Source organism: Capricornis sumatraensis, chromosome 16, assembly GCF_032405125.1.
Source record: "Capricornis sumatraensis isolate serow.1 chromosome 16, serow.2, whole genome shotgun sequence".
Taxonomy (NCBI): domain Eukaryota; kingdom Metazoa; phylum Chordata; class Mammalia; order Artiodactyla; family Bovidae; genus Capricornis; species Capricornis sumatraensis.
In genome coordinates this window covers 8301236-8314515 of record NC_091084.1, presented here as the reverse complement: position 1 = coordinate 8314515, position 13280 = coordinate 8301236, and the positions used below count along the sequence as shown (strand labels likewise).

Below are 13280 nucleotides of genomic sequence, written 5' to 3'. Positions count from 1 at the left end.
CACAAATGCACAAATCATGGTTAAGACAGGTCAGTCTATCAGCTTACATGTACTTGACTAGCTGATATTACTTTATGTATGCTAGACAGATAATCCATTTTCTGACCTTTTTAAACTCACCTCCTTGGTTATCATTGGAGTTCTCTGCAGACTTAGGATCATTCTTGTTTGTATTTCCTATAAAAGCAAAGAAATATTCTGTGAAGAAAGGACATCAATATTTAACTAAGGGTACTGGCAATGTTTTTCTTTCAGGCTATGTGGGTTGGGAGGGTAGATTATTCCACAGGAAGTTCTACTTTTGCACTGTTTCTATGAAACATGCCTTGAAATTGTTCATAAATCTAGCTATCTATTACTGGATTATATAGGACAGAAAACATATAGCTAATGTACACATTTACCTAGTACTTACTATGTGCCAGCCACTGATAAAATAGTTTGGACATGAGGCCATGTGGTTATGAGGAATTGCTATTACTGACAACTCTGCTCTTCTGAGGAGAGTAGACCACACTTACTATTAATGAGTGCTCAGGTCTTGTACACCAGCATGCCTAACTTCATACAATGGAGAGAAGATGAAGTCACTTAGGGTTTTCACGTAAAGTTGGAAGCCTTCTCAAGATAATTCTTTGAATTTTTACCTGCTGCTGCTAAGTTGCTTCAGTCGTGTCCAACTCTGTGCGACCCCATGGATGGCAGCCCACCAGGCTCCCTCATCCCTGGGATTCTCCAGGGAAGAACACTGGAGTGGGTTGCCATTTCCTTCTCCAATGCAGGAAAGTGAAAAGTGAAAGTGAAGTCGCTCAGTCAGGTCCAACTCTTCGTGACCCCATGGACTGCAGCCCACCAGGCTCCTCCGTCCATGGGATTTTCCAGGCAAGAGTACTCGAGTGGGGTGCCATCGCCTTCTCTGGAATTTTTAACTAGTACCTTAAAATTTGGAAAAAGTTTGGAAGTATTCTATGCTTCAGTTAAGGAACTTTTCAGGGTGCATTATTTACCCTGGATCTTTATATAATGGAAGATTAAAGACATATATTACATGGGAGGCGAGCAAGTGTATTATTGTGTACTTTTCACAAAGAAGGCCTCCCCTAAAAAAAAAAACCTTTCAAGTAAAAAGAAAGTAAGCAATAATAATTCTGATGGAGCTATCTTTACTGTGTGAGAAAATTTCTTCCTCTTGCTGGAACCATAGTACATTATTCCCAAAAAGCTATGGTATGAAGATTAAACCTGGAAAAGATCAAGGTCAGTAGACTATATATTTAGATGTATTTAGAAGCAGGTACCAAATAACTGGCAATATTATGAAGGGCGTAACAATACCAGGACCTGTGGGGAGCATGTAACCTGCCTTAGCCCATCTAACACCCAAACAATTCTGCAACAGGAACACAGCTAGGCAGTGACAGAACACTACAGGAAGGCCCACAGGATACCCACAGGGGACCACCCAGCTGTGTTTAGTTGCTCCGTTGTGTCTGACTCTGATCCTGTGGACTGCTGCCCACCAGGCACCTCTGTCCATGGAGATGCTTCAGGCAAGAATACTGGAGTGAGTTGCCATGTCCTCCTCCAGGGGATCTTCCCAACCAAGGGATGGAATCCAGGTCTCCTGCACTGCAGGCGGATTCTTTACCGTCCGAGCCACCAGGGAAGCCCATGAATACTGGAGTGGGTAGCCGATCCCTTTCTCCAGGGGATCTTTCCCACTCAGGAATTGAACCAGGGTTTCCTGCCTTGCAGGTGATTCTGGCCACCGAGCCAGTAAGCGGCGGATTCTCAGATGTGGACCAGGCTGTTTGATTCCAAAGTGCGTACATGAGAGTGCCAAATCGAAGTGTTGATTTTCTACGATAAACCTGCTTCTGCCCTCACGTCCCTAGTTGTTGCATTGCTGACTGTTCAACCCTAACACCAGGAAGTTATCTTTTGATTCTTCCTTCTTCCTCACTCCACCATCCAATCCATTAGCAATGATTTCAGTTCCACACCCCAAGTAGACTCTACCCACTTATCCCCATTAACCCATGTCTTCATCTTTTGCCCAGACTACAAGAGCCTCCTTTTTTCCTCTCCCTGCTGTTGTCACTCTTATGACGGATGCTTTCCCTTTTTCTTTTTTTGGTTTGAGGAAGAAGGCAGAAACTGCCTTCTTTCTAAGCACTTTATAGTTTTAAGACCTCTTCACCGTTTTTCAAAATATACTTAGGAAGTACCTACTGTGTGCAAGCACTGAAATAAAAACTGTCTTGGACAATCTAAGTACAAGGAGGAGGATACTTTACATGACAAAAAGACACCAAGTATTACAGAAGAATACTTCACTAAATGGAATTAAGTTCATAAAGTGGCACAGATTCATTAAAGATTAATTTCATCTCCTAACTGGTTACCCATTATGGTGGCTTTTGAAGTCTGGGAATCACCATATAGATAGTATATTAAAGAGCAGAGACATTATTTTGCAAACAAAGGTCCATCAGCTATGGTTTTTCCAGTAGTCATGAATGGATGTAAGTCGGACCATAAAGAAGGCTGAACGCAAAGATTTGATGCTTTTGAATGCGGTGCTGGAGAAGATTCTTAAGAGTCCCTTGGACAGTAAGGAGATCAAACCATTCAATCCTAAAGAAAATCAACCTCTATATTCATTGGAAAGACTGATGCTGAAGCTACAATACTTTGGCCATCTGATGCAAAGAACTGACTCATTGGAAAAGACCCTAATAATGGGAAAGACTGAAGGTAAAAGAAGAAGGGGCCAACAGAGGATGAGGTGACTGGGTGGATTAATCACTGATTAATCAGTGATGTAAATAAATGGACATGAGTTTGCACAAACTCCAGGAGATAGTGAAGGACAGGGAAGCTTGGCATGCTGCAGTCCATGAGGTCACAGAGTCAGACACGACTTAGTGACTAAAGAAGAACAAATCACTTATATGTGGAATCTATAATATGGCGCAAATGAACCTATCTATGAAGTAGAAACAGACTCACAGACATACAGAACAGACATAGGGTTTCCAAAGAAACCCAAAGGTTTCTAACGGGAGGGAGGGACTAGGAGTCTGGGGTTAGTAGATGCAAACTGTTACATATAGAACTGAGAATCAACCGGTGCTCAGGAACTCTGTTTACTATTCTGCAATAAACCACAATGGAAAAGAAAATAAAAAAGAATGTATACATGTATGTAACTAAGTCATTTTGCTGTACAGCAGAAATTAAAACAACATTCTAAATTAACTGTACTTCAATAAAAAATTAATAAAAGTAACTACATGACATTGCACAATATTGTGAATGTATTTAATGCCACCTCTACACTGAAAAATGGCTAACGTTGTGAATTTTATTTTACGTGTATGTTTCAACAATAAAATAACACAAAAAACAAAGAAAAACTCCAAGAAGTCAGAGCTTGGTCCCTTTTGTACTGTGTCCACACATTAAAGACACTTAATAAATATTTGTTGAATAAAAGTAGAAAAAATGGGTTCAGTGATAGGATTTGTGTACCTTTTTAAAGTTTCTACCTCTGTCACTCTTAATGAAGGCAGTGAGAAGATAAACTAAATATCACTTAGAAGAAACATGCGTTGATGGCACTATTATTATAACGTTAGTCTGGTTCCTCTCCTTCCATGTTAATTCAGAAAATCAAGGAAGAAATCCATCTGTCCTAAACTAAAAGCAGAAGAAAAAAGTGTCATCTACCTTTTCAATAAGGAAGAAAGGGGGTGGATTGAAATCTAACTGATGGGTGAAATATAAGCAGGGTCTCCTTAGAGTCCACCAAGGTAAATTAAGGCTGCCATGGCTGACCAGTTTAAAATGATTTCTTCTACCAGCAAGATCAGCATATTTATGAATTCTAGTTCATATTCATAGGCAGAGCACAAAGTGTCATACCTAAAAATGTGCTTCAAAACTCAGTAATAAATTCCAGCATTTTTTTACTAATAGTTCTAGAATTTACTCACAACTTTGCTAAACTGAGAAAGATGGTGAATCCAGTGAACTATCATTTCCTGATGCCTACTAAGGGAAGCCTCTGATGGTAGGCTTTAAGTATTCACAAACGCACAAATCATGGTTAAGACAGGTCAGTATACCAGCTTACAACGTACTGGACTAGCTGATGTTAGTTTATGTATGCTAGACAGATAATCCGTTTTCTGACCTTTTAAAACTCACCTGCTTGGTTATCATTGGAGTTTTCTACAGACAAAGGATTCTTCTGGCTTGTAGATTCTATAAAAACAAAGAAATATCCTGTGAAGAATGGCCATCAATACTGAACTAAGGGTACTGGCAATATGTTTCTTTCAGCCCCTGAGGGGTGGAGGGCAGATTGTTCCACAGGAAGTTCTACTTTTGCACTGCTTCTATGAAGCATGCCTTGAAACTGTCCATAAATCTAGATCTATACTACTAGATTTTTTAAGACAGAAAACATGTAGCTAATGTACATACTTACCAGGTACTTACTATGTGCCGGCCACTGATAAAATAGTTTGGACATGAGGCCATGTGTTTATGAGGAATTTCTAGTACTGACAACTCCGCTCTTCTGAGGAGAGTGGACCACCCTTACTATTAACCAGTGCCCCAGGTCTTGTGCACCAGCATGCCTAACTTCATACAATGGAGAGAAGATGAAGTGGCTTAGGGTTTTCATGTAAAATTGGAAGCATTCTTAATATAATTCTTTGAATTTTTAACTAGTACCTTAAAATTTGGAAAAAGTTTGGAAGAATTCTATGCTCCAGTTTTCAGGGTGCATTATTCACCTTGGATCTTTGTATAAGGGAAGATTAAATACATATATTACACGGGAGGCGAGCAAGTATGTTATTATGTGTTTTTCCAAAGAAGGCCCTCCCCACCCCAAAAATCTCCCAAGTACAAAGAAAGTAAGCAATAACAATTCTGATGGAGCTATCTTTACTCTATGTGCAAATTTCTTTCTCTTGCTGGAACCATAATCCATTTATCCCAAAAGACTATGGTGTGAAGATTAAACCTGAAAAAGATCAAGGTTAGGAGGCTATGTATTTAGATGTATTTACCAGCAGGTAGCAAATAACTGACAATATTACGAAGGGCTTACTACTTGCCACGTCTTGTGGGGAGCATGTAACCTGCATTAGCCCATCTAAGCCCCAGAACAATTTTGCGACAGGAACACAGCTAGGCAGTGACAGAAGTCCCACAGAAGACCCACAGGAGACCAACAGGGGACCACCCAGCTGTGTTTAGTTGCTCCGTTGTGTCTAACTCTTTGCGATCCCATGGACTGTAGCCCACCAGGCACCTCTGTTCATAGCGATTCTCTAGGTAAGAATACTGGAGTGACTTGCCAAGTCCTCCTCCAGGGGATCTTCCCAACCAAGGGATGGAATCCAGGTCTCCTGCACTGCAGGCAGATTCTTTACCATCTGAGCCACCAGAGAAGCCCATGAATACTGGAGTGGGTAGCTGATCCCTTTCTCTAGGGGATCTTTCCCACTCAGGAATCAAACCAGGGTCTCCTGCCTTGCAGGCAGATTCTGGCCACTGAGCCAGTAAGCGGCGGATTCTCCGATGTGGACCAGGCTGTTTGATTCCAAAGTGCGTACATGAGTGCCAAATGGAAGTGTTGATTTTCTACAATAAACCTGTTTCTGCCCTCATGTTCCCAGTTGTTGCATTGCTGATTGCTCAACCCTAACACCAGGAAGTTATCTTTTGATTCTTCCTTCTTCCTTACTCCACCATCCAATCCATTAGCAATGATTTCAGTTCCACACCCCAAGTAGATCTAGACTCTACCCTCTTATCCCCATTACCCCATGTCTTCATCTTTTGCCCAGATTACAAGAGCCTCCTCTTTTTCTCTCCCTGCTGTTGTCACTCTTATGATGGATGCTTTACTTTTTTCTTTTTTTTGACTTGAGGAAGAAGGCAGAAACTATCTTCTAAACTCTTCACCTTTTTTCAAAAAATACTTATGAAGTACCTACTGTGTGCAAGCTGAAATAAAGAATGTCTTGGACAATCTAAGTACAAGGAGGTGGATGCTTTACTTGACAAAAATAGACTCAAGTATTATAGCACAATGCTACTCTAAATGGAATTAAGTTCATAAAATGGCCCAGAATCATTAAAGATTAATTTCATCTCCTAATTGGCTACCCATTATGGTGGTTTTTGAAGTGTGGAAATCATTTTAGACAGTATATTAAAAAGCAGAGACATCACTTTGCCAACATAGGTCCGTCTAGTCAAAACTATGGTTTTTCCAGTACTCCTTCATGGATGTGAGAGTTGGACTACAAAGAAAGCTGAGCACCAAAGAATTGATGCTTTTGAACTTCAGCATTGGAGAAGACTCTTGAGAGTCCCTTGGAGTGCAAGGAGATCCAACCAGTCCATCCTAAAGGAAATCAGTCCTGAATATTCATTGGAAGGACTGACGCTGAAGCTTAAACTCCAATACTTTGGCCAGCTGATGCGAAGAACTGACTCATCTGAAAAGACCTTGATGCTGGCAAAGATTGAAGGTGGGAGGGGAAGGGGACGATAGAGGATGAGATGGTTGGACGGCATCATTGACTCGGTGGACATGAATTTGAGTAGGCTCCAGGACTTGGTGATGGACAGGGAGGCCTAGCATCCATGGGGTCACATAGAGTCGGACATGACTGAGCAACTGAACTGAACTTAACTCAATCACTTTAGAAAGTTCCTCTTATTTGGATTCCCCCCGCAGGCTAAGAACATTTCAGTGCTTGCCTAAGGTTTGACAGATGTAACCTTAGTTCAGTTCAGTTCAGTTGCTCAGTCATGTCTGACTCTTTGCAAACCCATGAATTGCAGCATGCCAGGCCTCCCTGTCCATCACCATCTCCTGGAGTTCACTCAATCTCACGTCCATCAAGTCGGTGATGCCATCCAGGCATCTCGTCCTCTGTCGTCCCCTTCTTCTCCTGCCCCCAATCCCTCCCAGCATCAAAGTCTTTTCCAATGAGTCAACTCTTCACATGAGGTGCCAAAGTATTGGAGTTTCAGCTTTAGCATCATTCCTTCCAAAGAACACCCATGGCTAATCTTTAGGATAGACTGGTTGGATCTCCTTGCAGTCCAAGGGACTCTCAAGAGTCTTCTTCAACACCACAGTTCAAAAGCATCAATTCTTCGGCGCTCAGCTTTCTTCACAGTCCAGCTCTCACATCCATACATGAGCACTGGAAAAACCATAGCCTTGACTAGACGGACCTTTTTTGGCAAAGTAATGTCTCTGCTTTAATAGGCTGTCTAGGTTGGTCATAACTTTTCTTCCAAGGAGCAAGCGTCTTTTTATCTCATGGCTGCAGTCACCATCTGCAGTGATTTTGGAGCCCCCAAAATAAAGTCTGACACTGTTTCCACTGTTTCCCCATCTATTTCTCATGAAGTGATGGGACCAGATGCCATGATCTTCATTTTCTGAATGTTGAGCTTTAAGCCAACTTTTTCGCTCTCCTCTTTCACTTTCATCAAGAGGTCTTTTAGTTCCTCTTCACTTTCTGCCATAAGGGTGCTGTCATCTGCATATCTGAGTTACTGATGTTTCTTCCAGCAATCTTGATTCCAGCTTGTGCTTCTTCCAGCCCAGTGTTTCTCATGATATACTCTGCATATAAGTTAAATAAGCAGGGTGACAGTATACAGCCTTGACATACTCCTTTTCCTATTCGGAACCAGTCTGTTGTTCCATGTCCAGTTCTAACTGCTGCTTCCTGACCTGCATATACGTTTCTCAAGAGGCAGGTCAGGTGGTCTGGTATTCTCATCTCTCACAGAATTTTCCGGTTTATTGTGATCCACACAGTCAAAGGCTTTGGCATAGTCAATAAAGCAGAAATATATGTTTTTTCTGGAACTCTCTTTCTTGCTTTTTCGATGATTCAGTGGATGTTGGCAATTTGATCTCTGTTCCTCTGCCTTTTCTAAAACCAGCTTGAACATCTGGACGTTCATGGTTCACGTACTCTTGAAGCCTGGCTTGGAGAATTTTGAGCATTACTTTACTAGTGTATGAGATGAATGCAACTGTGCGGTAGTTTGAGCATCCTTTGGCATTGCCTTTCTTTGGGATTGGAATGAAAACTGGTCTTTTCCATACCTGTGGCCACTGCTGAGTTTTCCAAATTTGCTGGCATATTGAGTGCAGCACTTTCACAGCATCATCTTTCAGTCTTTGAAATAGCTCAACTGGAATGACATCACCTCCGCTAGCTTTGTTCATAGTGATGATTCCTAAGGCCCACTTGACTTCACATTCCAGGATGTCTGGCTCTAGGTGAGTGATCATACCATTGTGATTATCCTGGTCATGAAGATCTTTTTTGTACAGTTCTTCTGTGTACTCTTGCCATCTTTCTTAATATCTTCTGCTTCTGTTAGGTCCATACCATTTCTGTCCTTTGTTGAGCCCATCTTTGCATGAAATGTTCCCTTGGTATCTTCTTGAAGAGATCTCTAGTCTTTCCCATTCTGTTCTTTCCCTCTATTTCTTTGCATTGGTCGCTGAGGAAGGCTTTCTTATCTCTTCCTGCTGTTCTTTGGAACTCTGCATTCAGATGTTTATGTCTTTCCTTTTCTCCTTTGCTTTTCGCTTCTCTTCTTTTCACAGCTATTTGTAAGGCCTCCCAAGACAGCCATTTTGCATTTTTGCATTTCTTTTCCATGGGGATGGTCTTGAACCCTGTCTCCTGTACAATGTCACGAATCTCATTCCATAGTTCATCAGGCACTCTATCTATCAGATCCAGTCCCTTAAATCTATTTCTCACTTCCACTGTATAATCATAAGGGATTTGATTTAGGTCATATCTGAATGGTCTAGTGGTTTTCCCTACTTTCTTCATTTAAGTCTGAATTTGGCAATAAGGAGTTCATGATCTGAGCCACAGTCAGTTTAGATGCAATCTAGAGCATTAGAAATGGCTGTCTCTTAGCAACCTGTTTGAATCTTGAAGGCAGCATTTCTGAAGCCACCTCAATCCTTGGGCTTTTCAGTTCATGGTCATTAAATTCCCTCCTTTCCCCTATGCTTGTTTAAGGTGGGTTTCTGTCACTTGCTACTACTAACAGTCCTGAGTAACAGCTTTCCCATCCCTGATATCTTTCATTGTACTACCACATTCTATCCTGTTTGCTGGCTTGCTAACTTGTTCATAGTATCCCTCCTCCTTCAGCTGAAAATAGTTATGAAATTATGCAGCAGACTGAAGAATATCTTAAAAGCAGAATTTCACTAATCTTTTTTTCTTTTCCCACAATATTCTGGGCAATGACAGTATTGCTTGAAGAGTCAACATCACACAATGTAGCTTAGTGGAAAATGGTTGAAAGATTGATTCTGGCCTCTGAAATCAAACATCTATTAGTTGTTTCACTTTGCACAAGTTAGGTAACTTCTAATCCTCAATTTCCTCATTTGTAAAATGGGGATAATACTGGAAGGATCCAATGGGATGATGTATGGACCTCAATTAGCACAGAGTGAGAAGCTCACAGAGTGAGATGAAAGTGTCTAGTAAAAATTAGTTACGGAACTCTAGTATAAGAAAAATCACTGCACTTCATAATGACACTTCAAACGGATTACAGATTACCTATAAACACTAGGACAACATTTACTCATTCTTTTGAGATGTCCTTTATAGAACCTTCATTTAGTTTCAAGGTGACATTATAGTCTGGAGAAATGGATTCCTGCTCACATTGGTTATACCAGTTCATGAAATCAAGGCTCTCACATAGTAGAGCATTCCAAAATTTTCAAATAGCATTAACATCTAGTGAGATATCAGGTAATAAACAGAACTGTCAAACAGTGAGTATGAAATTAGGGCAAAAAAGTCTGTTATGAGGGTACAAGAAAAGCAAGGACACTTTTTCTCTACTCAGTAATTCTTCAGAGAAACAATAAAAAGGCATACTTTTACAAAGTAAAATAAAAAATGGAGACCTACTGACATGAATATTGTTATAAAATTAGCACCAAGTTATACTCTTTAACTCTAGACAGATCACTTTTACAATCAAACACTTCATAATATTGAAAATATGATGGACATGCTTTTATTGATCATTCTTTCCTTAAATGATCTCAAAATGCGGTCTACAAAGCTAGTCTGTCACATGTGCAATTCAGCAAAGCAAACAAAATAATTCAGCAAAGCAAAAGAAAATCGTTGTCTAATTCACCCAGATTATTCTAGCAAAAGTAGGCGTTGTGTCTGAATTACCCGGTTTTGCAAACTGCTGGATAAAACTAATGTAAAACTAAATATACAGTGGGTAGAATTTAAAAGCCATGAAAAGCTTGGGTCTTTAAATTAACTTATTGTGGTTTACTGATCATTAACCAGTGATCTGACTTCTATTAGAGTTGAAAAAGAGAAAACAGAATTCACACAGGAAATCCCAGCTTTTGCCGCTTTATCGAAAAAGTCCCCCAAAGGCCAACGGCCTAAAGGGACACCTCCCTTCCCCTAGAAGCGAAAGGTCAAAATCATTCTGTCATGACTCTACTGGAGGTATCCTGAACTCCTAACATCCGCGCAGCTGTTCAAGGCCGCAGAGTCGATGCGCCTCGGCCGCTGTTTACGGTACACGAAGGGCGGGAGCGGCCATCCACAAGGGCGCGAGCATCACCTGCGCCCGGGAGGGCTGGTCGCATGCCCCCGAAGCTCCCAACCTGCCACATGAGCCCCAAAGTGCAAACTTGAGGCGTCTGGGGTCCTTAAGACTATACATGCATAACCGGTTTGATTTTACACGAGGCGATGAAACGCCGGAAAACGCTGAAAGGTTCGCAACTAACACGTCTGCTCCAGGAGTCGGTAGACATATTTTCCAGTCCCCCTAACCGTTTACAAAAGGAAGCCTGAGAGGAACTCTAACCTCCCCGAGAAACGTTAACTTTGGGGAAAGGCTGTAACAACCGCGCTGCAGGCCGATCATCGGTAGCGCAACAGGTGACTCGCCGCCCTCCGGCCGCGACCGCGGCGCACCCCGGAGCTGAGCGGAGGGCCAGACGTCCCTTCAGCTGGCGGCCCCCCGCCGCCTCAGGCCCGCGCACGGCCGCCGCGCGCTCGTCCCCACACTCGCACAACTTTCCGCGAGGCCACAGCCAGCCGGGAGGCTCGCGGGCCGGGGGCGGCCCCGCGGCCACTCACCCTCGGGGTCCGCGCTGTCCGTGAAGACCTTCAGCAGCGCCACCCCCAGCACGACCCCCAGGGCCAGCAACGTCAGGAAACCTCGCGCGCCGAGTCCCATTGTTCCGAGGCGGGACACCGAGGCCTCGCGGCTCCTCACCGGGCGGCGGCGGCACGGCTGAGAGCCTGTTCCCCTTCCCCTTCCGCCGCGCACACCACCCCTCCCGCCGCCTCCCCCCAAACACCAAATCGGGCGCTGGAACCTGGCCGGGAGGGGGCGTCGCGTGCCGGCCCAGGAGGTGGGGCGGGGCGGGGCCGAGGCGTGGGGGCGGGGCGGGGTTGAGGTCGCGGGGCGGGCTGAGGCGGCGGGCCGCAGCACGGGGCTGAGGCGCCGGGGCGGGGCCGAGGCAGAGGGGCGGGGACAGGGCGGGGCTTGCGATTGGGCGCGCGGGGCTCTCCTCGCCCCCTCCCCTTCCCGCGCGCGTCTACGATCCCCAGAACGCTTCATCAGGTTCCTTCGCCCCCCCCCCCCGGAAATGGCAGGTTCGTGTTTTTTTGGAAAAAAGCGAGCACCTGCTGCCTCTCCTGATAGCGAGCGCACCGGGCTTTTCTGGGCTCGGAAGGAAGTCTTTGAAGAGTAGTTTTCTGGTGGGGTGCGGGGAATGCTTGCGGCTTCCAGTGACAGAGAGACGCCTTGGGCGAGGGCGGCGTAAAGGGAGGTCCAGGAAAGAAGCTGGAGTAGATGGAATCCCCTTTGACGGGTCCTGGGCCGTCAGATGGTTTTTTTTGTTGTTGTTGTTTTTCTGAGTGATCTAGCCTAAGATGGGGCGAGGGGTGGAAAAGACAAATTCGTTTATGAATCCCTGGTAGCTCAGACGGTAAAGCGTCTGCTCGCAATGCCAGAGACCGGGGTTCGATCCCTGGGTCGGGAAGATCCCCTGGAGAAGGAAATGGCAACCCACTCCAGGACTTTTGCCTAGAAAATTCCATGGATGGAGGAGCGTGGTGAGTCCATGGGGTCTCAAAGAGTCGGACACGACTGAGCGACTTCACTCATTTATACGTAAAACATCCATGATCTCTATACCCCAAATTATACCCCATCTTCTTTCACAGTTTCCCGGCTTCTCTAGACAACTTCCGTGCCTAAAACGGTTATTAAAGTGGACTCTGGGGCGGAGATGGAGGGGATGGCGGCAGGGAGACACGGAAAATTGGTAGCTATTCAGAGGAAAGTATAGCCAGCAAGACCTAGTTTGCACCCTTCTAACCTAGTCCGTTCTCTCTTTGGAGAAGGCGTCTGCTGTCCCAGTTGGGATGGAATAACCTGCTTTGAATAATTTTTGCCTAAGTGTCTCTTCAGCCTTAGGAGCTGGTGCTACTCACGTGTTTTGACTTGCAGTACTCCTAAAGTCTGCATTTTGTTTCTGCTAAGAACTGTGAAATAACCTGTAGTAACCCGTGGCTAATGCAAGAGAATGACAAAAATTGAGTCCTGATTTGGGTGGGAAACCCTCAGTTGAGAAGGATCCAGGGCACATAAGATCCAGCCACATCCCAACCACAACACTATAAATGTTGCAGATCTAAATGTTTTTGGTTCTTTTGGTACCTGAACCGGATTTCATGACATAAAAGCCTTGATATTGCAGTTAAATTGCCCAAAATATGTTATAAGAGATTGTATACTTTCTGATCTCAGGTTCAGTCTATCATTGTAGACATGACTTCTATTTCTTTGCATTGATCACTGAGGAAGGGTTTCTTATCTTTCCTTGTTATTCTCTGGAACTCTGCATTCATTTTTTTTTCTTTATTTTACTTTACAATACTGTATTGGTTTTGCCATACGTTGACATGAATCTGCCATGGATGTACACGTGTTCCCAATCCCTGTCCCACCTCCCTCCCCATACCATCTCTCTGGGTCATCCCAGTGCACCAGCCCCAAGCATCCTGTATCCTGCATCTAACCTAGAAGGGTGATTCGTTTCTTATATGATATTATACATGTTTCAATGCCATTCTCCTAAATCATCCCACCTTCGCCCTCTCCCACAGAGTCCAAAAGAT

General features: G+C 43.8%; 1 protein-coding gene across 1 annotated transcript in view; it reads right to left on the bottom strand.

The window, feature by feature from the left end:
* The window catches only part of TMEM123 (transmembrane protein 123), an 87021-nt gene extending 75306 nt beyond the window's left edge, over positions 1-11715 (bottom strand). Inside the window, exons 1-3 of the mRNA XM_068988825.1 lie at positions 11229-11715; positions 4213-4269; positions 121-177 (exon numbers count right to left, since the gene is read on the bottom strand). Of these exons, the coding sequence (XP_068844926.1) occupies positions 121-177; positions 4213-4269; positions 11229-11715 (601 nt within the window). The remainder of the gene's footprint in view (positions 1-120; positions 178-4212; positions 4270-11228) is intronic.
* Between the last annotated feature and the right edge of the window lie 1565 nt (positions 11716-13280).